Source organism: Xenopus laevis, chromosome 1L (assembly GCF_017654675.1).
Source record: "Xenopus laevis strain J_2021 chromosome 1L, Xenopus_laevis_v10.1, whole genome shotgun sequence".
Classification (NCBI taxonomy): Eukaryota; Metazoa; Chordata; class Amphibia; order Anura; family Pipidae; genus Xenopus; species Xenopus laevis.
The window spans coordinates 104,537,875-104,565,687 of record NC_054371.1 but is presented as its reverse complement, the minus strand read 5'-3'; the positions used below and the strand labels follow the sequence as shown (position 1 = coordinate 104,565,687).

Genomic DNA, 27,813 nt, shown 5'->3' with positions numbered 1-27,813 from the left:
AAGCAATAATTTAGATGGAATTTGTCCTCTATGAATACTTTTGTCCTTGAGTTAAATAAACGAGACAACACAGTTTGCTTAATGGAAAGAGGAATTTCATTCCTAGATGATGTCCAACTTAAATCCCAACTTGCAACTTTCAACTTCACAAGCAGTCTTGTCCCAGTTTGCTGTCCATAACCTTCAAAGAGAACACACGCCATCCTTTGTTTCCAAACACTTTACACAACGTATTCATAGATCCAGTGCAAAGCCCTTAAAGGGGTGGTTCACCTTTAAGGTAACTTTTAGTATGCAATAGTATGGCAAATTCTAAGCAACTTTTAATTTGGTTTTCATTATTTATTTTTTTTGTTTTTTTAATTATTTGCCTTTTTCTTCTAAGTTCTGACTCTTTGCAGCTTTTAAATGTGGGTCAATGACCCCAACTAAAAAGCAAATACTATGTCAGGCTACAAATGTATTGTTAGTCATTGCTACTTTTTTCCATTTAGGCCTCTCCTATTCATATTCCAGTCTCTTATTTAAATCAATGCATGATTGCTAGGGGAATAATGTTACTTCTAATAGTGCCTAATTAGCAAATATAGTGTGACTTAATATCTAAATTTATTTAAAAAAATCAATGTATTTGAGTGTTACAGTAGTCAATTTATCAATTTCGGCGCAGTCACGTCGAAATTCGGCGCGCGTCATAACAAAACTAGGTTTGCGTCGTCCGCGTCAAAAACGGGCGTCGCCACTATAAATAGCCCCGCCCTTGCTTACAGTTGTAGGAGTGCAGTTTGAAAATGGCAGGACCTGGCATGATGAGCGAAGAACAGCTGCGGTACTTCGTCAGGTACCTGCACCGGGAGGGATACGACAATATCCCTCCTGGTGTGAGAAGCATCCAGGCACTCCGGCGGAGCATCATGGAGAGGCTGAGGCGCAGGCTGCGGAGGGAGTTCTGCATGCGCTTAAGTCTGCGGGAGCTCCAGAGGATTTGGAGTGATTTAAAAAGGCGCCACAGCGCATTTGTTGAAGAGCTGCGCGTGGAGGTTGAAGGTAGAGTTATTTAAAAAGAAAACATCTTATAATGATTTGCTATTTTACAGCAAAAATGTATTTAAGTGAATACTGTAATTAGGATTGGAACAGTTGACTTTGACTGACTGACATAATTGCAGACAAATTAGATAACCAGTAAATGAGCTGTCAAATGGAGATTATTTAAACAGATTATAATAGATTTATTTAAATGGAATACATGGGTTTCCCTTCTTAACTACAATAAAGCCATTTGATTCCTATTTATTTTGGTATTTTGGAGCAAATGTGTATTTGTTTAGGCCTGTGACAAGGCTAATAAGAATTTTACTTTACATAAAGGTAGATTTATTTAAACAGAATAAATAGGTTTCCCTTCTTAACTACAATAAAGCCACTTGATCAGGCTCGGATCTGTGGAAAGGCCACCAAGGCCCGGGCCTAGGGCTGGAGGATTTTAGGGTGGCGGCATGCTGCCCAACCACACCCATATTGGTTCAGAAACACTGGGGATGCACAGGAGATACAATAGTTTCCCATGCAGCAATCCCCATTGCTCCTGTCCAGATGATAAAAATTTGCCCGAATAAAGGGGAGGGGACAGGGGCGAAGAATGGCAGTGGGCCTAGGGGTGCCTACTATGTAAATCTTGCCCTGCACTTGATTCCTATTTATTTTGGTATTTTGGAGCAAATGTGTATTTGTTTAGGCCTGTGACAAGGCTAATAAGAATTTTACTTCACATAAAGGTAGATTTATTTAAACGGAATAAATAGGTTTCCCTTCTTAACTACAATAAAATTAATTTTCCTGTAGTTACAACATGACACCTTATCCTGTATAATTCATACTGTACAAATGCAATTGCTGTCTTACTCAAACTGAAATTTATTCATTGCCAGCTGAGTGGATCCAGGATGATCCTGAATCTGATGGGGATGTACCACCACCACCTGACCAGGCAGCACCGCCACCACCTGACCAGGCAGCACCGCCTCCACCACCTGACCAGGCAGCACTGCCACCTGTCCAGGCGGCACCACCACCTCACTGGGCAGCACCACTACCCGAACGGGCGGCGGCACCACCACCGGACCAGGCACCACCACCACCACCACCTAACCAGGGGCTCAGTGTAGGCACTCAGACTGAACATGCCTACTATGACCACACTGAGCTCCTGGTCACCCTGGTCCACCAGGTCAATGCCATCAGGCAAGATCTGGGAGAGGTCAGGGAGATAGTGGAGTCCCTGCAGAGGGTCAATGCTCCTCCTCCTCCACTGTAATTTTATTATGTACATATACATCTGTTGGCCTAGCATCGTTGTGCTATTTTGTATATTAAAAAAGTTTTTATATGATTATATCTCTATATTTTGAGTTAATTTTTCATTTAACTAAACTAATACTCACATGGTACTTGAAATTGTTTGGATTCTAATAACACAACGATGGCTATTCTTAATCGGAGTCATTAAAATTACATTACATAGTATTTCAGAATCATTACAATTACATGATGTAAATATAAGGTTCATTCACATAAACATATGGTTTATTCATTTTTATCTGAGATACAAAGCATCCAGATACTATCTGTTCAGATTTATTAGTTGTACTTGTGTTAGTAATCTACTATTAGATATATAAAGTACAGATGGTACTTTTTGGTTAAACAGTGATATAGAGTAGTAGTAGATACCATTACCAGTTGACCAGAGGTAATGTAAAAAAATCCACAAACGTTAAAAGTTTAAGAAACTTGCAAAATGGGAGCCATTTTTTTCAAGATAGGAGTCCTCTAACAATGCAGGGCATGTGTGTAGCAGTATACTAAGTGAAACACGCATGTGTATTGGTCTTCCCATTCAGTCCAATCCAATTCAGCACATTCAGACACAAAGCAAAAGATACCATATTCATTTATCATCACAGACTACAAAGCTTGAAACTAAGGGAAAATTTTTTATTTTGTAGCCCCAAATGTGAAAAAAGGTTATTCTGACGCGCGACGAAATCGGGCCGCGCGTCTCATTTCGCGGATTTTTCGCCGTTTCACGAATTTCGCTGGAAATTCGCGACAGATTCGCACATCACTGCTGCCGGGTGATGTTGTGATGGCTGATGATTTCTTTGATAGACATAATATTAGGCTATTGTGATACTAAACTCTATAGTTAGTATAGATATGGGTATATATAATTTATGTGAAAGTATGGAGGGGTGTGTGCATGGATGCTGAGTTTTCAGTTGGAGGGGTCGAACTTGATGGACTTTGTCTTTTCTCCACCCCGATTTAACTATGTAACTATGTATTTAACCCGCAAAGAGCTCCAAATTACAGAAAGGCCATCTCCCATAGACTCCATTTTATCCAAATAATCCCAATTTTTTAAAATGATTTCCTTTTTCTCTGTAGTGATAAAACAGTACCTTGTACTTGATCCAAACTAAGATATTATTTATCCTTACTGGAAGCAAAACCAGCCTATTGGTTTTATTGCTTTTAGCAGTACTATACAAACTTTCACTTTCCAACAAAAGAATTTAGTAACCTAAAAGAACATAAAAAAACAACAACCCTAAAGAATAGGTAATGTGAAAAAGTGCACATAGCTCATTATGCTGTGATTCAGGTAGCTTAAAATATAATTTACTCTTCATAGCACAGATGATAATTACATAGGCAGCTGACAGACCAAGAAGGTTATCAATGGATAAAATCGCCTCAAAATTAACTTTAATATGTAATAGATGGTCCTATTCAAAGTACATTCTTAATTGGTCTTTCTTATTTATTGTGTTTTTTAATAATTAGCTTTCCTCTTATGACTTTTTACAACCTGCAACTGAAGATTATCAGTGGTGGTCAGGGTCACCAATCCTTATAAAAGTCGAGAAATCATTTTTATGGAGTAATTAAGAATTTAGGATGTATAATTAAGTCTAAATAAATTCTCCATATTCACAAAAATAAATTTGTGCGTGCGCCTTGTGGAATTCTATGGTGGGAACAGAAGTTACATGGCCAAAGCTTACTTCATGGTAACTTGAACTATGGAGACAAACTCAGACTCTGGAACTTACAGTCATGCAATTCTCTGAATCATGAGTGGGAAGAAAAAAAAACATTAACTCAAACCCAAGTCTAAACTGCAACATTCAGTGTGACATGTACAGTGGTGTGAAAAACTATTTGCCCCCTTCCTGATTTCTTATTCTTTTGCATGTTTGTCACACTTAAATGTTTCTGCTCATCAAAAACCGTTAACTATTAGTCAAAGATAACATAATTGAACACAAAATGCAGTCTTTAAATGAAGGTTTACGTTATTAAGGGAGAAAAAAAACTCCAAATCTACATGGGCCTGTGTGAAAAAGTGATTGCCCCCCTTGTTAAAAAATAACTTAACTGTGGTTTATCACACCTGAGTTCAATTTCAAAGGTTATAAAGCCATTTCTAAAGCTTTGGGACTCCAGCGAACCACAGTTAGAGCCATTATCCACAAATGGCAAAAACATGGAACAGTGGTGAACCTTCCCAGGAGTGGCCGGCCGACCAAAATTACCCCAAGAGCGCAGAGACAACTCATCCGAGAGGCCACAAAAGACCCCAGGACAACATCTAAAGAACTGCAGGCCTCACTTGCCTCAATTAAGGTCAGTGTTCACGACTCCACCATAAGAAAGAGACTGGGCAAAAACGGCCTGCATGGCAGATTTCCAATGCGCAAACCACTTTTAAGCAAAAAGAACATTAAGGCTCGTCTCAATTTTGCTAAAAAACATCTCAATGATTGCCAAGACTTTTGGGAAAATACCTTGTGGACCGACGAGACAAAAGTTGAACTTTTTGGAAGGTGCGCTTCCCGTTACATCTGGCGTAAAAGTAACACAGCATTTCAGAAAAAGAACATCATACCAACAGTAAAATATGGTGGTGGTAGTGTGATGGTCTGGGGTTGTTTTGCTGCTTCAGGACCTGGAAAACTTGCTGTGATATATGGAACCATGAATTCTACTAAAAATCCTGAAGGAGAATGTCCGGCCATCTGTTCGTCAACTCAAGCTGAAGCGATCTTGGGTGCTGCAGCAGGACAATGACCCAAAACCCAAAACACACCAGCAAATCCACCTCTGAATGGTTGAAGAAAAACAAAATGAAGACTTTGGAGTGGCCTAGTCAAAGTCCTGACCTGAATCCTATTGAGATGTTGTGGCATGACCTTAAAAAGGCGGTTCATGCTAGAAAACCCTCAAATAAAGCTGAATTACAACAATTCTGCAAAGATGAGTGGGCCAAAATTCCTCCAGAGCGCTGTAAAAGACTCGTTGCAAGTTATCGCAAACGCTTGATTGCAGTTATTGCTGCTAAGGGTGGCCCAACCAGTTATTAGGTTCAGGGGGCAATTACTTTTTCACACAGGTTTGGATTTCTTTTCTCCCTAAATAATAAAAACCCTCATTTAAAAACTGCATTTTGTGTTTACTTGTGTTATCTTTGACTAATAGTTAAATGTGTTTGATGATCAGAAACATTTTGTGTGACAAACATGCAAAAGAATAAGAAATCAGGAAGGGGGCAAATAGTTTTTCACACCACTGTAGTTTGAAGACATTTTTCTGACCCAGACACAGCCAAAACCTGACAGTCACAATAAACATAAATGGGTGAGGAAGGAACACATGTCAAATCTTCTTCCAACAAGAACCTGAACCAACAGGTCCTGCAAGTTTCACACTCATGTGTTCATAATCAGATGAGTTGCACAGGTGCTGGGCAATCACAGTAGGTAAGAATATGAACACTGAGCTATGTTAAATTACCTTTATTTTCTAATTATTATAATGATACTATGAACCTTATATGTTTGATTATTAATACATGAAACTATTTATACAATATGTGCTCTGCCTTCACTTTTCACTGTTCAGTTGAATGTTTACTAGTGGTTACTACCCAATAACTAAAAGAAAAAAAATGTTTCATTATGGAGTCCATTCAGATACAGAAGAATTCAAATAACATCATATAATGTACATACAGTATGTCTGACTGTTTACCACAAGAGAATACATTATCTATAGACAAAGAAATTCTGCATACAAGAAATAACATAAATAATATGACATAATAACATAAATGCTAATTATTGTATACTATACATGCTCCAGTCTAGAAAGCCACAAGATAGTTTTGGTAGTAAAAACTTGAAGGCATGGTGGTTGGTAGGAAAGATATTCTGATTGGTGCACGTTTCTAAAAACAAGAGCACTGATCTGGGGGAAAAAAAGTGATTTCAGGACTCATGGAAACAAGGGCTAAAGCACCAAAGAAATGTAATGATCCAGCACAGGGGAAAGGTAGAGTCCCAGGTTCTCCTGACACTGTTGGACTGGCATTCAATAGTCTTTGCTTAGTGGGCACTTCATTTTAGTACTCCCAGTATCTTCCTAATGGTAGCTTACTCTGTGGGGGTCCTCAGTGGTCAGATTTAACTGATGATTATGTCTCTCTAGTATGTGTAACCAAGACATTAATGTAACACAAATATAACATTAACTTTAGGAGGTTTTATAGGAGCAGTTCCCCACTGTGCTCAATATCATCTAAATAGGTGTTGTATTGAAAAGATATTAAAAAAAAAAAAGGTTGAACTTGATGAACGTGTGTCTTTTTTCAACCTTACTTTCTATGTTACTATATTGTATTATTATACTTATTATAATTATACTCCTTCAGTTTTTGCCAGTCAAAAATACAAACATATTGCTAACTATATAATAGAGAGGCAGTGCGAAATGGAATATCTAACTAGACTACTTCCCTCAATGGCCTAAAAAAAACCAAGAAAGCTGTAACAAGTGTAACAAATAAGTAAAACAAATAACAATGACTACTTTTTTAAACCAGCAGGCTGCATTTTCTGTTGCACTTATAAAGAATATAGGTATTTGTATGGCTCCTTCAGTGTTCCAAATTTTCTTCATCAGTTCCCTACAAATTGTTAACGACAAGTTATTTTTAGATATTTGATAATTAAAGTCCCCCACAAAGGAATATTTTTTTCCTCTGGCACTCAACAGCAGCTGCAGCAACACTGTTCTCCCTCCTCCTACACACTATTACTCCTATGAGAACGGAATTTATTTATTCCCTTGTTCATATGCAATCTACAACATAGTTTAGGAATAATCTATGTTGCTATTTGCGTTCTGAACCATGTTTCTTTCTATTATGAGCTGCTTAACTGAAAAGGAAAATTTATAGAGGCTTTGTGAATTGCAGAAGCCCTAATTTGTATAAGACCTCCTTTAACAGTTTTTTCTTTTTGAATAGTTTAATAAGCTGCAACATGACTCATAACTAACACACAAATGATAATGTCATTTTAAAGTACAACTTGTACATGCAAAACCTAATCATTTCTATATGTCTTACACATCTTGTTATTATTTGATCTTGAAATATAGTACAGTTACACAATGATTATTTTAAAAAATATAACCTTTTTATGGATAAAACTTTCAAAGCAAAATATGGGCTCATATGTTTACTGGAAAACAAAAAATAATAAAATAAGTAAATTTTTTGTGTGCCCAAAGTTTCTGAGATTTCCCCTTGTTTTCCGACCCAACAGTCCTCGTTTCTCCTCGAGTGAAAAAGCAGGAATCCAAAGTTCAAATAGGTCAGTGCTAATAAAATCTTGGGGGAAGAAATAAAATGTAAAAAGGGAAATTGGATAATATAGTGTAGTATTTACTGACAGAGTTGTAGTTCCACAACCTCGTATGGTCTCAATTGACCTTTACTGCAATTAACCTTTTACACTCCACCACATGTGAATGGTTTAGGTGGGTACTTATAGACGTTTAGATTAATTTATGCATATCAAAATTTGTAGAGTATAAAGCTTTAGGTTGTTCTCTCTTGCTAGAGGAAGTTAAAAAAGCGCAAATAGTGTAAAAACTTATTTATTCTATAGTAATAAAAACCAATTGGTTACACTCACATTTATGTGGTTAAAACAGGCATAACATCTCTCTCCGTTTAGTCCAGGTTGTTATAAGTGTTCTTAGTGGTTTGTGGTTCAGGTTACGACCAGCATTGCCTTTACACTCCACTTCACTCGTTACTTCCTGGGCGCTCGGGTATGATGTCAACCAGCTATGCCTTATGGGCTCATATGGGCTATACTTGCAGCTGAGCAAAAATGCATGAAGATGTTGCAGGTATTGACCTCGTTTACTTAAAGAATTTGTGTTCAAAAATGCTCGTGTACCTGAGCATATTGGCGACAAATGGTATTGCGCCTGCCAACTATGTTTAGATGGATTGTGTGCAAGGGTGCCTAATGACACAAGAGTACCCTGGAGCTATTGCCACTTCGACAGTGGTGGTAATTAAAAATTTTAGGTTAAGGTAGCACACTAATAAAGCATTCATACCTCTAAATTATAAGAAACCATAATAAAGGCTATTTGTAAAGAAACTAGCATATATAGGAAGCATCCATTACAACAGTGCTGTCTAACTTCTGTGGTATCGGAATTTTTCTAGCCTACATGGTGGAGGGACGATAGTGTTGACCACTCACTGTTTTAAACCACACCAACTTTAAACCACACTCATGTTACCACTCATGTAGCACACAAAATGATTGGTGCTCACTGCAGGGAAAGCTCTCATCACTCGTGTGTAAAAAAGTTATGTCATATTAAGACATACCCTTAAATTGATATGCCTCCTCTTCCCCTATAGATAACACAGCACCCCCAGCACATGATTAAACACCTTAAAAATAATTTCCAAATGCTAACAACCCCCCAGAACAAATACCAGGCTTATGTTCCACAGGCAGAGCAGAGCACACACAGGGAGCATAGAGAAAGCAGAGAATGGAGCACACAGGCTGAGTATGTCACACCCAAGGAGCATATGGCAGGTAGAGTATGGCACACCCAGGGAGCATAGGGCAGGCAGAGTATGGCACACACACGGAGCATGGGGCAGGCAGAGTATGGCACACCCAAGAAGACAGACAGAGTATGGCACACACAGGGAGCATAGGGCGGGCAGACTACGTCACACACAAGGAGCAGAGGACAGGCAGAATACAGCACACCCAAGGAGCATAGGGCAGGCAGAGTAGGGCACATACAAGGAGCATAGAGCAGGCAGAGTATGGCACACCCAGGGAGCATAGGGCAGGCAAAGCATGGCACACCAAGGGAGTATAGGGCAGGCAAAGCATGGCACACCGAGGGAGTATAGGGCAGGCAGAGTATGGCACACCTAAGAAGACAGGCAGAGTATGGCACACACAGGGAGCATAGGGCAGGCAGACTACCGCACACAAAACAAGCAGAGGACAGGCAGCGTACAGTACACCCAGGGAAGATAGGGCAGGCAGAATTTGGCACACACAGAGAGCATAGGGCAGGCAGAGTATGGCACAAGTTGAGTGCCAGATGAGTCTGGTCTAGGGGTAGGCAGAAGAATTAGCTGCCCAGCGCCCCCCCAATCATTGCGCCCTAGGAAGCTGCCTCTTCTGCCTAACCCTAGTTCTGACAATGCACAGGGCAGACAGAGTATGGCACACACAGGCAGAATATGACAGGCAGCGTATTGCACACACAGGGAGCATAGGGCAAGCAGAGTATGGCAGACACAGGGAGCATAGGGCAGGCAGAGTGTGGTGCACACAGGAAGCACAGAGCAGGCAGAGTATGGCACACACAGGGAGCATAGGGAAGGCAGAACAGAGCAGGAGACATGGAACCCTATCAGGACCACTCTAAAATGTACTACATGAAGCAAAAAACACAGTGCTTGTGCCCCTCGAACAGTTTGTATGAGTGTGAAGAGGTAAACAATGTGGGCAGTTTCAGTCTGGGACTAAAGGTGGCCATACAAGGGCCGATAAAAGCTGCCGACAGACCAAGTCGGCAGCTTATTGGCCTGTGTATGGGGCCCCCCGACGGGCTTCCCCTATCGAGATCTATCGGATGGGACGAAAAATCCCATTGGATCGCGGCCGCATCTGTTCGTTGATGCGGTCCCGCGATCTGACCCCCTTTTCCCATGCGTTAGGATCCGATCGTTGGGCCCTAGGGCCCACGATCGGATCAGCCCGATATTGCCCACCTCGCCAAACGAGCGGATCTCTCCGTGTATGGCCACCTTTAGATGTGAACAGTACAGGGCTTTAGGGGTGGGAACAATAGAGGTGTTACAAGTGTGAACTATGTAGGGGGGATTAAACTTGTGAACAATATAGGGGATTAGTCTGAATTTGAGGTTTAAACAATGCATGGGCCAGTTAATCTCTGTAGTGATACATTTCAGAGTCAACACATGGTACACAGACACAGCAGGCAAACTTTCCTGTTGGGCCCACACAAAGGGGGGAGGGTCGCAGGCCGGCCTCCAGTTGGACATCCCTGCATTACAGTTTGGGTACATGCACATAGTAATGACAGTTCCCCTTTAAATACAAGTTACTGCTGTGCCTTAAAGGGAAGCAGTCAGCAATAACTCAAGCGTTGCATTTTGTGAACCCAAGGGCCTGCTGGTAAAGTGTTTTGGAATTCATTGTCTGTGTTTATCATGGGATTGGTCTTTTTTTTCCCCTTAAGACACAGCAATCTGATACCAGGAAGAGAAAGATTTGCTAGGAAAACACCAGCATATTGTAAAGCACTACATTTTTGAAATAGCAAAAGCACTTTCAGAAATATAAAAACAACATGTTATAAACTGCACACACAAGGGCACAGACCTAATTATAAAGAGGCAGAACAAAATATTAAATGCTAAGTATTTTTAAATGCTGCTGTTTGAATTTATCTAGAAAGTGGGTTATAGATAGTTCTTGTATTTCACTGATGTGTACATGTCCTGGCTCCCAGGATATAAACTCCCAGAGCAAACAGAAAACTTGCCATATCAGTTATATACACAAATTTACTATTTATGCACTATAAAGCAATAGATACCAACTACTTCCAGGGGTGTCAATATTTAATATAATTTCTCTAGATATTAACCTGAATATAGAGTACACTGTGCATTACTTAAGATTATCAAGACAGCAAAGGGATGTGACTGGGGATCATTGAAAAACAAACATCAATTCCCACAGAGCCCATTAAAATTACTTTAATTTCAACAGGGCTCTTTCCCTGGAGAGAAGAAAGGAACCAACACCCAAGACAGGGACAAAACCAACATTGGTAAGTGTTTTCTAATGAGATCTGTTCAGGGTGCAGAAGAAGTAAGGTGAAGACATGGCATTTTTTTATAGGGGTACATCCTGGTGATGAACTGACTAATGTGTGTTATGGTGCTTGAATGCGTGTAGAATTATAATTTATCTTGGTGCAGCTGTTTCAAATTATACATAAAAGCATGTTCCAAAAAAAGTTAGACACTGTATAAAATATAAATAAAACAGATGCAATGATTTGCACCTTATATTTCTTTGCAAATAATTCAAAGCCAACATATCAAATGTTGAAACTGGAAAAAGTTATTGTTTGCTGAAAAATAAAATCGTATTTTTAACCGGATGCCTACAGCATGTTTCAAAAAGCTGGGAGAGGACAACAAATGACTGTAATGCAATATAAAAACACCTGGTGCAACATCTTACAATTGGCAACAGGTCAGTAACATGATTGGGTATAAAAAGGGCAGATCCTGAGCCTCTCAGAAGTAAAGATTTGAGAGGGGTACCGCAGTCTGTTAAACACTGGGCAGGTAAATAGTGGAACAATTTAAAGTGGACCTGTCACCCATACACAAAAAGCTGTATAATAAAAATCCTTTTCAAATTAAACAGGAAATCCAATTTCTATTTTTTATTAAAACATCCATAGCATAAACACATTTAAAAAATCTCAACTGTCAATCAAATATTGTCTGCCCACACATTCCCCCGTTCTCTTCACCGTTTAATTGTGTAGCCAGTGCGTGGGGATGGACATCGGGTCCCCCATTAAGTTTCCTTTAAAGGTTCGCTTTTAAGTTAACTTTTTGTATAGTTTTAGTCCAAACCTGTCACCCATTGAAAATATTTGCATATTATGAAATTAGAGATATGACAAAGGAGACCCTGAACTGTTCAGTAGCTGAAATCCTACATGAGACAATAATGGGACAACATTTCACTTTCAAAGCTATAGCAATTGTTCTCCACAGTCTCCAAATAGAGAGTGAAGAAGCGGTGACGCAATACAGTGGGCAACATGTTCCTGTCCCAACTTTTTTTAAATGTGTTGCTGGCATCAAATTAATATTCAACCCTTTTACAGAAAACATTAACATTTCTCACGTTTAACATTTGATTTAGTGTCTTTGCATACTTTCCAATATTTTGGAAATAAAAAGAGGGACAAAACAGTTGCTGCACGTGGTGCGGTGAACATTTTTTGCCCACGCCCATTTTTGTGGCCACACCCCCTTATTACCATGTTCATTTTACAAAATTTGGCAGGTTATGAAGGTTTGAACATGTGTTTTTTTTCAGTTATCACAGTTTTCCTAATGAAGGTGAATTGCCTTTTAAGCTGTGAATCTAACTTCTCCCAAGGGACCTGTTATCTTATATTGTTACAATTCCTCATTTGCTTATCTCAAAATTGTTACAAAAGTATCTTATATGCAGATGTGGCTGTTCTGGGCTCTCTGCCATCTATGTAAATCCGGCCCTGGACATAAAATATAAGGTGTGATTACCCTAAAAATCTCTAATTTTGGGGTCAGAAAATATAGTGGCATACTCAATAAATATAAATTGGGGAGTGCAAGTACAGGTATGGGACCTGTTATCCAGAATGCTCGGGACCTGGGGTTTTCTGGAAAACTGATCTTTCCGGAATTTGGGTCTTCATGCCTTAAGTCTACTAGAAATCATTTAAACATTAAATAAACCCAATAGGCTGGTTTTGGTTCCAATAAGGATTAATTATATCTTAGTTTGGATCAAGTACAAGCTACTATTTTATTATTACAGAGAAAAAGGAAATCATTTTTAAAAATTTGGATTAGTTGGATAAAATGGAGTCTATGGGAGACAGTCATTCCGTAATTCGGAGCTTTCTGGATATCGGGTTTCCGGATAAGGGATCCTATACCTGTACATTATTTTATTGTGACTGATTTTCAGAGTGATTAAAGTAAGAGTTTGATTAGCCAAATTTATGACCAGTTTATTAGGGAATGTAACCTGTTTTTTAGGGTACAAAGTGTATATGTATGCAGGGCCGCTACTGCCTTGAGACAGGAAAAAGCATATATTACATACAACAGATCAGTAGTTTACTCTATTAGACGCTATTAGACTATTAGATGCCTTCTTCATTTGTTTAACTCTTCATCTACTTTTAGCTTTTGTTTGAAAATCAGATAATGTTTTAGGTCACATTCATATACAAATATAAAAATGTAAAGGGTTCACAAACTTTCAAGCACCATTGTATATCATATATCTGAAAAGCTTCCCTACCTTTCTAAAATCAAATCATTTAATGGGTATTTGGTACTATTTATATATAAATTTTTGCCCTCACAAAAATGTGCAAGACTTTAGAAGAGATGTCCATTATAAGACTTTCACCTGCTGTAACAAAATTTTCTGTGCAAATTTGCAAGAAACATATGGTTCAGTGATGTTTTCACCTTCCATTATGCCGACAGATTACATTTACACACAGTTTACAGTTCATCATTCACATAATTGTTTACAATGAATCAAATGTCCCTAACATGTGCATACACACACACACAAACATAAATATATTATCATATAATACACAAAGGCCATGAATATCTTGTAAATGATATCCTTATAAACGGCGAGTTCTGATGTGATCAGTTATAAACGGTGAGTTCTGATGTAATTTCTGTCACATGACTGACTGAAACTTGTGTATTATAATAAATAAAGTACCCCCAGTTGCAAAATATGAGGATATTAGAAGTTACCTCAGAGTTCCATGACCTGCATAAAAACACTCGGCCTTCAGCCTCGTCAGCCTCGTGTTTTTATATGATCATGAAACTCCTTAGTAACTTATAATATCCTTATACAAGAGGGGGTACTTTATTCACTATATAATGCAGTCTCCCTTTACTTACAGATTGTATTAAATGGGACATTTAAACATATGCTTACCAATCTCTGGCACTTTCTCATCAGCTGTGTTGATAGCTTGACCAAATAAGAATTCATACTTTGCTTTGGCAACATTCTGACAGTGTGCTGATGTGCTGCTAACCCAAACATATCTCTCCGCCTATGAAAAAAAACAGATCAGTTTTCATTTGATACCAGTTATATATATATTTTATATTTATAGCCATCAAGAACAAAAGCAAATCCCCATTTACTAATATGGCCCCAATGAGAAATGTATAACCCAATGAAGGTTGTAACTGTAACGGCATATCATCAATTGGTGCAAAACGTTTGTTTATCATGTTTGCTTTGATGTAAAGGGCTATTTGCTTCTTCTCAGTTGCTGTAGCCCACTACAGCATACATTTTTGGTGTGTGTGTGTTGTCGACATTAGACCAATGGCACACTGCATTTTCTCCACCACCAAATGCAGGTCGAATAGAGCAATGCACTGACTTGCATGACATATTAGAACACATGGGTGGATTACACAAAATGCATACTCTCACTGTAACCCACTAAATGTGCATGCTGACAGACGCCATGCTTAAAACATAAACTACAAAACATGGAGTGGAAGATGACACATCAGCCTTTTATCCCCAGAGTGTGCCATTGCCCTTATAAGGCAATAAACTTAGGCTAATAAAGTAGTGGAAGTAGTCATTTTTCCAGAGAAATATCTAAATCAAATAAACACATCATTCTTCCTCTGTTGAAATTAAACAAAAAAAATACAGGATCTATATATAGTTAATTATTTATGTTGTTGAAAAGGGTTGCTGTAGCATAGCTATTAGTGGTACATGTAGTTTACATGTATTCTTTTTCTAGTATTGTTAAGAACAAATATTGGGGAATGTAATAAATGATAAAATATGTGCAATGTAAAGTATTTTTCCATTGCCCAAATAATTTTATAGTTATTTTATAGTCAATAGGGCAAAAAACTGACTACCTAAGAACAATCCTTAGCACATCTAAATAAGGGGCTTCGTATGTTTTGCTGTTGGTGCAACAATTCTACATGTAGCATAATAATGCGGCTACTTTATTAATTGGTCTGTTTTGGCAAAGTTTCGTAATTAGAGCAATCCTGGCTGCTTATATTCATATGAATATACAGTACAGGTATGGGACCTGTTATCCAGAATGCTGGGGGTTTCCAGATAGCAGATTTGTCTGCAATTTGGATCTTCATACCTTAAGTCTACAAGAAAATCATGTACACATTAAATAAACCCAATAGGCTGGTTTTGCTTCCAATAAGGATTAATTATATCTCAGTTGGGATCAAGTACACTGCTACTGTTTTATTATAACTTAGTAAAAAGGAAAGTTTTCTAAAAAATTGGATTATTTGGATAAAATGGAGTCCGTCGGATATGGCCTTTCCGTAAATTGGAGCTTTCTGGATAACAATAATTATAGTACAAATGTTTGTATTTTAGCTTTCATTGCAAATTGCAATATAAAATGGACCAATTATTAGGTATTTTTAGGTTTCAAGACAATAGTTAAATGAAAAGTAAATACATTGGGTCTGATAAATAAATACAAATAGTGATGGGCGAATTGGTGAAAAATTTGCAAATTTCGCACAAAATTCACAAAACAGCGAAAAATTCGCGAAACAGCGCCCATTTTTGACACCGGCATCCATGACACCGCCCGTTTCGCGAATTTATTCACCATCAGCGAATCACGCAAATATGCCGCAAATTTGCGCCTGGCAAATAAATTTGCCCATCACTAAATACAAACAAAAGAAACAACTCAAAACTGTTATAATAAAAGGAAATAATAGAATACTCTTTGTATGCCCTTTTGCTTTCTGTTGGCTGTAAGTAATGTTTGGAGGTCACAAGTCACTTCATAAAATAAAAATTGTTGCACTTCACTGGCTATGCAAGACAATCCACTGAAAACAATTCCCATAAATTTCTTTGTTCATAGTAGCTGATGAACATCAGAGTGACACATAATCACAGCACAGTCTGACAAGTAACTTTTGGGAATTACAAGCTGTTTCCTAATGTAGGGTCCATCTTGTGACAGGCTATGTTTCAACAAAATGTAGGGTCTTTGAAGGAAATGGCTTAACACACCCCTTCAGCACTTTGCTTTTAAGGAGTGAGCACTTAATAACACTTCTGGCAATTAGGCATATTGTTTGCACTTCAGAGACCTTTACCTATCATGCAGAAATGATTGCAGAATGTACAGATGAAAATACAGAAACACTGCTTGTTTCTATTTATTCTTTCACCTCTTGAAATACGATTGCTATTTGTAGACCATCACAACAGCTAGACTCTTTAGTTTAATGGTAGTCTATTCCTTTCAAAGACTCCATGTTCCGGGCATCAACAGGGGAACTGCAACTTTAATCACAGATCCGCACTCACACAATTCTCTGCAGTGGGGAAAGTGCCCATTTTCTTTATTTCTTTAAATTGTTCATGGTGGTGATGTAAAGAAATAAAGAAAAGGAGCATATTCCCCACTGCAGAGAATTGTGTGAGTGCGGATCCATGATTAAAGTTGCAGTTGCTGAGAGACCATAACAGTTCTACGGAGAACGAGCACCACTACTGCAAATGAGAGAATTCCAGGTGTGCAGGGTAACATTTACATCAACAGGGGAAGACATGCAATTTATTGTCAATTTTGACATCATACTGCTCCTCACAGAAACTCCTCATATGAATAGGCGATCTTGTTATACAGCTCACTTCATTACTGACTGGACATGACTAAAAGCTAACAGCCATTTATTCAGCATTACAAGCTATGGCAAGTGAGTGAATGTATGGGTTAAAGAAGGTGGCATTAGTTCTAGATTGGGGTGGAAATACAGACTGTACAGCAGTGATGCACATTTGTTTAATAATAGGAGTTATATGCATAGTAAAATAAAACTTGTTGACATAGGAGGTCCTGCAGCCATCTTGGATTGTGCATTAGAGATAACTTACGGCAAGGGCAAGGACATACAGTGCATTGGCTCCGCTGCTCTCAGCCTGCTTTCTTTAGAAAGGTAGACAGCCATGGATCTGCCCTCTTCACATGTGGTGTTTATACAAATGGCTTATAGATGTCACTGTGCGCATACTTATACTGTGCATACTTCCTGGTAGCTTAAAAGTGAAAGTTACTGTTGTGTAATGCCTGCATGACTCTGCTAATAAAGCACTGTTATACTCAACTCATCCTCGGCTATCCAAAACATAACAAATGGCGACAAAGATGGCTCTTCTACCTCTGCAGCAGCCTGCACCTTTTCTTCCAAATCCTGGTGAGCCTACCATACCTTTTACTGCTTGGATCCGTATATTTGAAAACTACATTATTGCTGCTGACCAAGGGGAGATTTCTGCTGCTAGAAAGCGTGCTTTACTTATTCACTGCCTGGGAGCAGAGGGACAGTGTATATTCTATACATTACCATTACCTGATAATAACTATGAAACTGCTCTTACTGCTATAAAGAACTTTTATGTGCCAAGAGGAAATGTGGTTGCTGAAAGAAATAAATTCCGCCAACGTTAAGAGACCAAATAGCGGAAAAAACAAACTCACCTTGCATTAGAGAGAGACTGCTCCTAGAGCAGGATTTAACCCTTGCAAAGGCTATTACAGCTGCTAGCCAAATTGAAACAGCAGTGGCAGAGGCTAAAACTCTAAGTCAGGGAACTGCTGGGAATGTACAGCAGGCCTGGACTGGGAGTCAAAATAGGCCCTGCCATTCCAAGTACACAGAGGCCCAAACAGCCCCCTACCAGCCCACTATATGGTAACTTTCTATGGAACCATACAGCAGCCCCTCTGGCATTTGCCAGAACCCACAGATTGCCAGTCCGGGCCTGATGTACAGACTGTGAATTCAACACTGTGGCCTAATAATGCACAGTCACAGGCAAAATACAGTGCTAAGCAAAGGGATTCACCTACACTGAAAAACCATACAGCAAATACAAATAGAAAATACTGCTTTCTCTGTGGTTCAACACAACACAGTGTAAATCATGTTACATGTCCTGCAAAAGCTAAACGGTGCCGCAACTGCACAAAAGTAGGACATTTTGCTAAGATCTGCCGTAGTTCTGCTAAAGATGTTCATGAAGTCACTACTACAAATGTTACAGTATTAAGTGTGAATAAAGCTGGTACATTTATTCCAGACAAGTTTATATGCACTGTCAGTGTCAGTACTGCTTCTGCTGACAAGGGACACTCCATTAACCTGATGCTTGATACAGGTTCAGATGTTTCTATACTACCAAAGGATATTTTCTTGAAATACTTTGCAAAAGATCAGCTTGTTGCACCTGCCCTGAAACTGGTCAGTTACTTAAAGGATCCAATCCCTGTGCTTGGTTGCTTGCCAGCGACTGTACAATTTGAATAAAATACTGCAAAATGTGACTTTTACATTGTGAATAAGGGTACTGCTATACTTGTAAGGGATCTCTTTGCTGCATTAAACCCAATTAGTTGATGGTCTCCTTACTACAGCACCAGTGCCTGTCACACAGCCAGTGTCTAAAATTTCACCACAAAGCAAAACTTCACTGGGTTGTGCAAAGAACTTTGTACACAAAGTTAAGTTGAGACCAGATGTCAAACCAATTCAATATCCTTATTCAGCAAGGGAAAAACTTGCTATTGATATTGTCGGCCCTTTTACAGATGCTCTTATAGACTGCAGATTTGCTCTAACCTTGATGGACTATTACAGTAAATGGCCTGAAATTGCATTTGTTTTTCATACATCAGCTGCAGTAATAACATTTCTGTCTACAGTCTTCAGCAGAGAAGGTAATCCAAAAGAGTTAATATCAGACACCGGACCACAGTTTGTCTCATATGAGTTTGAATCCTTTCTGAGAGAGATGAATATTGTGCATAGGAAATCTTCAGTGTATAACCCACAAACAAATGGAGAAATCGAGCGATTCAACAGAAGTCTGAAAGAAGCACTACAGACAGCAAATCTTACTGGGAAATCTTGGAAAGTATTTACAACAGAGTTCCTACATAACTACAGAGCAAAGTGCCATGCAACAACCCAATCATCTCCAGCTGAATTATTACATGACAGACAGATGCGCACTAAGTGACATGTTGCAGACATCAAACTTCCACAAAATACTGTGCCTCCAAAATCATCTACTGCTGACATTGTGAAACGTCAACAAGCCAAATGCAAGGCTTATACTGACATAAAATGTGGTGCCAGAGAAGTACACTTCCAGCCTGGATCTTTAGTCAGAATTAAGAAACCAGGAATACGGAAACAAGGACAATCTAAATTTACTACACCACTTGAAGTGAGACACCAGCGAGGACCATACACATATGAACTGTCTGATGGATGCATATGGAATGCAAGTCATCTTGCTCCTGTTAGATATGATTTTGGAGAAGCTCCATTTGATGAAGGACATTTTCCTACTCCCGATGTCAACTGCAATAGGCCTGAAGAAAGTGAACCTATAAGGCGTACTGAGAGAATCAGAAAACTACCTGCATGGACCCAGGACTATGTGATGTGAATAATGTATAGTATTGCTTTAAGATGCATTGTTGTTGTTTATTACATTTGCCCAAATGCTTTCCTACTATAGGGAGAATATGTGGTGTTTATACAAATGGCCTGTAGATGTCACTGTGCGCATACTTATACTGTGCATACTTCCTGGTAGCTTAAAAGTGAAAGTTACTGTTGTGTAATGCCTGCATGACTCTGCTAATAAAGCACCGTTATACTCTACTCATCCTCAGCTATCCAAAACATAACAAGTACAGCTTCTGTCTCAATACTGCTAAACAGAGCGGAGATCAGGCCGAAAACCATGAAAGCAGGCATTTTTGGGTCGATCTCCTCTCTGTCTTGATTTGCACAATTTTGAGTATACTTAAATAATATTCACAGATGTACCCCAAAACAATACACACTCCATAAAGCTTGCACATATTGCAGATGTAGCAGTTCAGACTGCTTTGATGAACTACCTGCAATTAATATTTTTTTCTCCCTGTGGAGTTGTGTTCACAACCGTTTCTGCTTGCAGCTAACAGCTCAAAAAAAAGCACCAATTGATACATGTATTCCTCCAGGCGCATCACCAGGGTAAGGTATGGGGATCCACTAGCACATCTCTACCTTGTGTGTCAGAGTCTGAAGAGTAAGGCAAAGCTAGGTACAAGGGAGTCCAATAAAACAACACAATAGACTATTATTTGATACTATGTTTTAAAAAGGGGGATAGTGCCCCAAATGATGATGAAATATGTTTTACTTTTTCCCATGCAATAAGGAAGTATTATTTTTGATATCTTTCTTAAAATGTAAACTGCTGTCTGGTCACTGAGGTTTAACTATCCTAGCAACTGGGTAGTTGTTTGCGACTCTGAATGAAAGATGAATAGTATTACGTTTCATTATTATCACAAGACATCATACTTTTGGCCAGATTCAGTTCAATGAGAAAAGGGTTTATCACGTGAAAAGTCATGGACAAGATTTGGAGTAAAATTTTTTCTCCTCAGACTGAATCTTGCCAATGACTTTTAATGTGATAAACAAATACAAGAGGTCCTCTGCACTCAACCCATTATCAATATATTTAAGATAGAGACATTTTGTGCATACTGCTACTGAAAAATGCCTTACCCTTTAAACAAAACAGGGATTGTTTGTCCATATATTGCAATATATTTAAGCTGGCCAACTACGTCAAAGTCATCCCATATCTGGCCAGTCCTACGCTCAATTTTCATCTGATTCATTAAGAATTCAATTGCTTAATTATACATTTTACAAAGGGACTAAGTTTTACCTGCAACTTACTAGCTGCTTTCAAAGAAAAACTCCCAAACTTGGCTGCCTTTTTATTAGACACCAGTGGGGTCACAGCCTCATTGCACCCCCGCCTAATGTTTTTAAGAATTAGTGGTGAGCACAACTTTCCCTTGTTTGTTATTTTAATGTGATAAACCATGAGATAACTTTTTCTTACTAAATTGAAACTAGCCCCATATTGGAGGTGGCATAGCATGACTAGTTGGGAGTTCAAAGACTGTCTGATATATCTTGGGATGGCCATCTTGGTTAGGGCTGATTTAGTTTGATGCTGGATGCTAACTTTGCATTTTCTGATTATTAGCTGAGGTAATTGCTGTTTACATCACACTGAAGATAAGCACATATATACATATATTCTTAACTTCTTTTATTACGTATGGAATGTAGTTAACAGCATTTATAGATATATCTATCTATGCAGTGCAACACTTTTTTTGCACATAGTGTAGGTATTTAATTCTGTACTACCCTAAAAGTTAATTTAAAAGTGAACTTCTCCTTTAAGCTGTATGCTAAACTTGAACTCTTTCATAACATAGTTTAAATGTCTAACAAAATTACAAACTAACTTGAGTTTACAGAATATAGCTGCTGTACCAGTTTCTTTGTAGAGCAACCCTGTCTGTACAAGTGAAGGTTTAGGGTTGCCACTTTGTTTGGTTGAACATCAGGATGGGGGGGTGTTAACATTGGGAGCAAAGCCATGGGGCTTTGACACTGTGGATTGTGATTGGCTTACTACATCACTCAGTGTAGAGTATTGCCTGGGTTTCAGACTTCTGAAATCTGAACAAGCAGTTTTGCACCGGGCAGCCCATGCAAAAACCAGATAGTCCACTTTAAAACAGGACAAATGGTTCCCTAGAATGGGAAAATGGCATTATGTTTACTTGCATTGGGATGTTATATGTGGGGACTCATATTGTTATAGATGGGGGACCCTACACAGGAAGTAAACTGTGAGGTGAAAATGTAGTTTTGTGCTGTCCAACTGCTTTAATATAGTGGTTCAGTTACTCACTATACTATATGTTATAATACAATTTATAATACAAATGATTTCTTAAAAAGAAGCCAAGAGATCTTGGGCAGTCTGAGGGTCATCAAACTCTTGGATGTCCACATCCAGACCTCTTCAGTTGGGCAGCCCTGTTTTAAATAATTAATAATTCCAGCAATGAAGTATAGGAAGCATAAGAAAAAGTAAGGCGATAAATTACTAATATTGAACCTAATGTACAAAATCTAATTTTGAAAAGTAACCACAAAATGTTTAAAGTATAGTTATCATATGTACAGTGTAAAACTAAAGTCAAGTAGAAAGATAGCTTCACATGATGACACGCAGGCCTTAGTGTAACAAGTTTATTCAATTAACTTCTGATGTCATTTGTAAAAGCATTCACCACATAATCAGATATAATTAGTAATGGCCTGCGGAAACACTAGCTCAATGCAGACAGTGACACACAGGCCAAACTGAGCTTTCAACCTATGTATGATTAATACAGCAAAAAAATTTAGACTCTTCTAAACCATTTCCAAACATGCAGTGTTTCAGCAAAATAAACTTCTTGGTGTGCTGCATAGAAAGCAATTTCACACATAATCCAATATTTCCAATTCTAATGTCACTGTAACAACAGTTATCATAAAAGTAATTGTCTCTGGCTTAAGATTTCTTTCTACAATAGCAGCATTGGCTGGACAAGAAATGCCTTGTGGAATGTGTCAGTCTGGGAGTTTTTGTGGAATTGTAAAATAAGCAAAAGAGATGGTACATGTATACTGCAATTTCAATTGATTTATGTCCTGCTGAGGACATACATACCTATGTAATGAATTCATATGCAGGCCCACAATTTGTGAGGAGTTGTGCCCAAGAAACTTAACCTCAGAAGCAGTTATGGGCAAGTGATGTTCAGGTTCTCCAAAGACTTGTGGGTTATAGGTCACAAAAGGGGTCTGTTTGCTTGAGTTCAAGCAGGTGATGTGTCCAATACTTGTACTACTGTGCCTAGGGCTTGGCCACTGCCTAGGCCCTCATTTTTTTCTACTGTGGCACCTGTCTCCTTGATGATGCCAGGGCTATGTCCTGTCCCCCTCGGTAATGTTACTGTAACTAGTGCAGGATGGTCGCCGGTCAAAGCCCCTCCAGAAAGGTCACCATTTCAATCAAGCCTATTTATAATGTCATCAAAGGGAGCTTACTAAAATGGAGGAGGACTTTGGGTGTGGATTGGGTGTGGGTTGGCGAGCAGCAGGTTAGGTTGAGTGCAGTTGGGAAATTTTCCAGCTCATAAATAGTGTTCATAATAAGAAGAGCTTTACCAAGACCATTATTCACATCAGTCTCTGCACCATTTACACAGAACAACAAGATAACTTTCATCAGGATGTATTTAATCTGCCAGTATGTTTTCAAAGTGATGGATGAAACACATGTAAACATAAAGAAAATATCCAAATTTAATGTCAGAATATCACTTGGGATACCCCATCCAATAACTAATATAAGTTAATTTTTTTTAGATCTTATACAAAAATGTCAGAGCCTCAAGCAGTGATATTTGCAAAGTGAAGGGGTGAAAGATTATTTGAAACTAAAAAATACTATGGTTCTGATGGACACAAAAACTAAATACCTGTAATTGCCTGCATCTAAACTTTTTATGGAATGTGACATTTTCTGTGCTGTTGGTTTCCACAAGCAGTTTACTCATTTTCATGTCCAACTTCCTGCTGTGTTCAACATGGAATTTACGGTGGTTTCCTAAAGAAAATGTAAAAATGCAAGAGAAAACAAACATAATAATACATATTGAGCCAGATTCAAATCAATGCGAAAACTTTTCTCCTAATTTGATTCAGTTTTTCCCATAAACTTTAATAGAGTACTTACAGAGATACAGTTTTCTCACTGAATTGCATCTTGTTCTATGGGACCATTTGGAATTAAATAAAGACGATATGTCTTTCTCATCTAATTGAATAGTGAATCTGGTTCATTATGTATTATTATTATACATGCTGTGTCAAAAGAGGAGCATTTTAACGTTTAGAGGAAGAAGTCCAAGTTGAAGTCTGGAAATTGTATGTATTATACTAAGATACTAATTCTGCCAGATACTATGTAGACAGCGCGAGTTGGAATCGCCTGTAGCTCCACAACGCACTGAGACCCTTTTTGAGCGATTTGTCAGAAATAGCATGTACATAGAAAAGTACTTAAATCTCCTAGACACGCGAACACATACAGATAAGTAGCCGCGATAGTATTCAGATTCTTACGCGAGCGTAATGACGCATGCATGTAAGGACGCCAGTAAAGGTAGTGGCAGGAACACCATTCTTTCAAACGCTCGAGGGAAGACGCCGAGACAACACGCCACGCCGAGACAACACTCGCTCAACAAAATGCCCTTTTTGAAGAACTTTTTTGACACAGACAGGCTAAATTAACTGGTTGAGAAACGGCCAGCTCTATATATGACCGACGGCATATCATAATAAGCAAACTAGGAAGCATCTCTGGGATGAGGTGGCAGTCCAACTAATAGAAGGCTGGGAGTCTCTTTCAGAGGATGAAAAGAACAAGAAAGGTAACTGTTTGCCATTAGGGTTTTGTCTGTTTTTATTTTCATGGTACATATACCATTTGTGTGTGTTGGGGGGGTGGTTTACTTACCCTATGTTTGGTGCAATAGACAGTCATCATTTAGTGAGCTGGTGGGGGGCTTTTAGGACCTCTGTGTACCTGAAATGCCAGGGCCTATGTTGATTCCCAGGCCTGGCTCAGAACAGTCATTTTTTTGTCTTTTTCTATGTGACCCATGTTGCATTTAGTCTGTGAGTATTTAACAATATTTAAATATTTAATTTTTTTTTTACATTTTTTTTTACAGCCAAAAGAAATTCAACTAAGGTGGAAGCACATCAGAGATTGCTTCCGTAGGGAAGTTTCTTTACAGAAGACAGATTCACGCAGCGGTGCATCACCCACAAAGAGAAAAAAAATATATTTACGCAGACAGGCTTACCATGTAGAATGCAAAACCAAAAAGCAATCCTCCATTTGTTTTGATTGGGGGTGGGGATGAAATCTTGTGCCTTTTGTACCAACATATCTCTGTAGTTATATCTCTGTTTTTCTAATATGACAATGCTGAGGGATAAATATTGGCATACCAAAAATGTATGTATGTATGGAAACAATTCCTTGTTTTAATGTTAATTTTTTTCTGTTAGAACGTCTGGCAATTTAGAAACTGAGGAACAGGATGGAGATGTGGAGAGAGAAAATGTAGGTGAAACATCATCATCTGACAGCCCTAGTACCAGTACCAGCAGCACTGAACCTCCCCATCAACCCTCTCAGGCTCACACCAAGCAGCCAACCAAAAGAAAAAGGAACAGCTTTGAAACTGCATCAAGTGATGTCAGAGACATGATCTCAATGCTTTGCTATTCACTGCCAGAGAGGCTCCTAAATGCAATGGCCTACACGAGGAGACTCCAGAATCTTCCTTTTTCTCTGGGTAACTGCCCACATTTATGTTGATTCCACAGCCACAAAGACAAGTACTACAAGTAGAGATAATGAAACTTGTACACAGATTTGTGCCACAAACAAACCCAAGTGGTGCTCAACCACCCAACATTCCTGTAGCACCTCCACCTCACCATTACCCGATGCCACAAGCGCCAGGAAACTCTTGGAACCCATATCAGTACTCTTCCCAAAATTCCCTCACGGACCGATATCAGTACCCTTCCCAAATTTCCCTCACTGACCCATGTCAGTACCCTTCTTAAATCTCCAACACGGACCTTTAATTTATATATTTTACATGGTTTTATTTGATTTTGTTCTTGCTATATTATGTTTAATTTTGATACTTTGCACTTGTTGTATACTGTTGTTGGTGGGTAGGCAAATATGCACTTTTGGGGGCTTATGTTTGCACTGCGGTGAGAGGGGGTGGTGGCACTAAATGTTGTTTTTTTACATAATTATAATAATAAAAAGTTATTCTATACTAAAAATCACACTGGCAGATTAAAAAGTTATATTCTAAAAGTTATTCTTCCTCTTCATTATCTACAATTGTAAATAGAGATGACAGATACTGAGAAAATATGAAACTGTTTAATAAACAAAAAAATCTACATCTGCAGAAAATTAGCTATATACAATTAGCTATATACAATGTAATTATTTCTTTTTCTCAAGGGCCTGAACCCTTTCTTTTAGTGCCTTGACTTCCATGACCAGCCGGCCATGGTCCCATCCTTCCTTGTCACTTTCCTCCTGAGGAAGTTCTTCTTCTTGCCAACCTAAATGTAATAAATTGCATTGCTACTATTAAGTTTCATTGAAAAAGTTATATATGCATTCTTGCACTTGGATTTGCAGTTACCTCCAGATTCCACTTCCTCTGGCTCATGCTCCTCCTGTGGCACCTGCACCTCCTGCTCTTCCTCTGACCACTGCACTGCCTCCTCTAACCCCTGCACCTCCTGCGGCCTTCTTCACCTCCTCATTCAGCTACAGGTGCTGCTCCTCTTCTTCTTCAGACTGCTCTTCAGCAGCTGCTTCTACATGTGCACCTGTACAAAATACATATATATATATATATGTATATAGTATGTATATAGTCATCAGAAAACCGGCACTCATGTGTATGAAAGTATAGTGCCTGGGTGCATAGGCCAAACTATAAGAGGGTCTGCACTCAAAAAAAAAAAATATATTTGCAAACACAGTATCATTCGTGAAGGATTTGGCTGAATCCAAAATAGTGGAGCATCCCTAATATATATATATATATGTATTTATATATATATATGAATATATGTCTACATTAGGGATGCACAGAATCCAGGATTCGGTTCAGGATTCGGCCAGGATTCAGCCAGGCCGAACCAAATCTGAATTTGCATATGCAAATTAGGGGCGGGGAGAGAAATTGCATGACTTTTTGTCAGAAAACAAGGAAGTAAAAAATGTTTTCCCCTTCCCACGCATAATTTGCATATGCAAATTAGAGTTCGGATTCAGTTCAGTATTTGGCCGAATCTTTCGCAAAGGATTCAGGGGTTTGGCCGAAATAGTGGATTCGGTGCATCCCTAATCTACATATATATACATATATATGTATGTGTGTGTGTGTGTTGTGCATTTACTTAAGTACAAAATACTCACTGTTCTCATGCAACTGAACTTGTATGACAAACACCAGCTCCCTGCGTTTCAGGTCAGACCAGAGCCTCTGTAGGGTGCGTCTGTTGAAATGCACAGCATGCTTCCTCCATAAGACTCTTCCCCAGGCTTTTAAGTATTCTCTGTTTGTGTGCCCTTTTTTGGGACACCACAACAGGAAGAGCATCTTAGTTTTCTGCAAGCAGAAAACTTGCTATATCCCAGGCCTGCTCATCACTTAGGGAGTTAATGCCCACCATCTTAAAGAACAGATTGTGTAATGACGCAGGACGCATGACACTGGGTACATGACGCACCGCCCATAAACGCGGGTACGTGACGTTACACTGCGTTGCGCTGTTTCGCCTCGACTTGTCACCTGCGCCGATTATATACATATTCTATTTATACTAGTTACTATACTATTTTTGCTATAGTTTTTGCTGCATGAAGGTTTCAATGGATGTACATTCATTCAAATATTCAAAGTAACACCTGGATATTAAATAGACTTATTGTCATACTA

The 27,813-nt window shown here is 38.7% G+C and overlaps 2 protein-coding genes across 6 annotated transcripts in view; one reads left to right on the top strand and one right to left on the bottom strand.

Moving 5' to 3' along the window:
* The window catches only part of LOC121393298 (branchpoint-bridging protein-like), a 37,526-nt gene extending 11,965 nt beyond the window's left edge, over positions 1-25,561 (top strand). The window contains exons 2-3 of one of the 2 annotated variants that reach the window (XR_005960958.1): positions 11,208-11,268; positions 25,334-25,561. Coding sequence is in view for 1 of the 2 variants with exons in the window: in XM_041561350.1 (XP_041417284.1) it covers positions 1,932-2,317 (386 nt within the window). In the remaining variant the exon portion in view is untranslated. Of the gene's footprint in view, positions 1-1,931; positions 2,393-11,207; positions 11,269-25,333 lie in introns of those variants that run through there. The other variant, XM_041561350.1, reaches the window with a different exon arrangement.
* LOC108712232 (PH and SEC7 domain-containing protein 3) overlaps positions 1-27,813 on the bottom strand; it is a 291,364-nt gene that overhangs the window by 193,150 nt on the left and 70,401 nt on the right. For 3 of the 4 annotated variants that reach the window (XM_041561322.1, XM_018254300.2, XM_041561331.1), the window contains one exon: positions 14,211-14,331. In XM_041561322.1, coding sequence (XP_041417256.1) covers positions 14,211-14,331 — 121 coding nt within the window. Of the gene's footprint in view, positions 1-14,210; positions 14,332-26,505; positions 26,696-27,813 lie in introns of all 4 variants that reach the window. The other variant, XM_041561327.1, reaches the window with a different exon arrangement.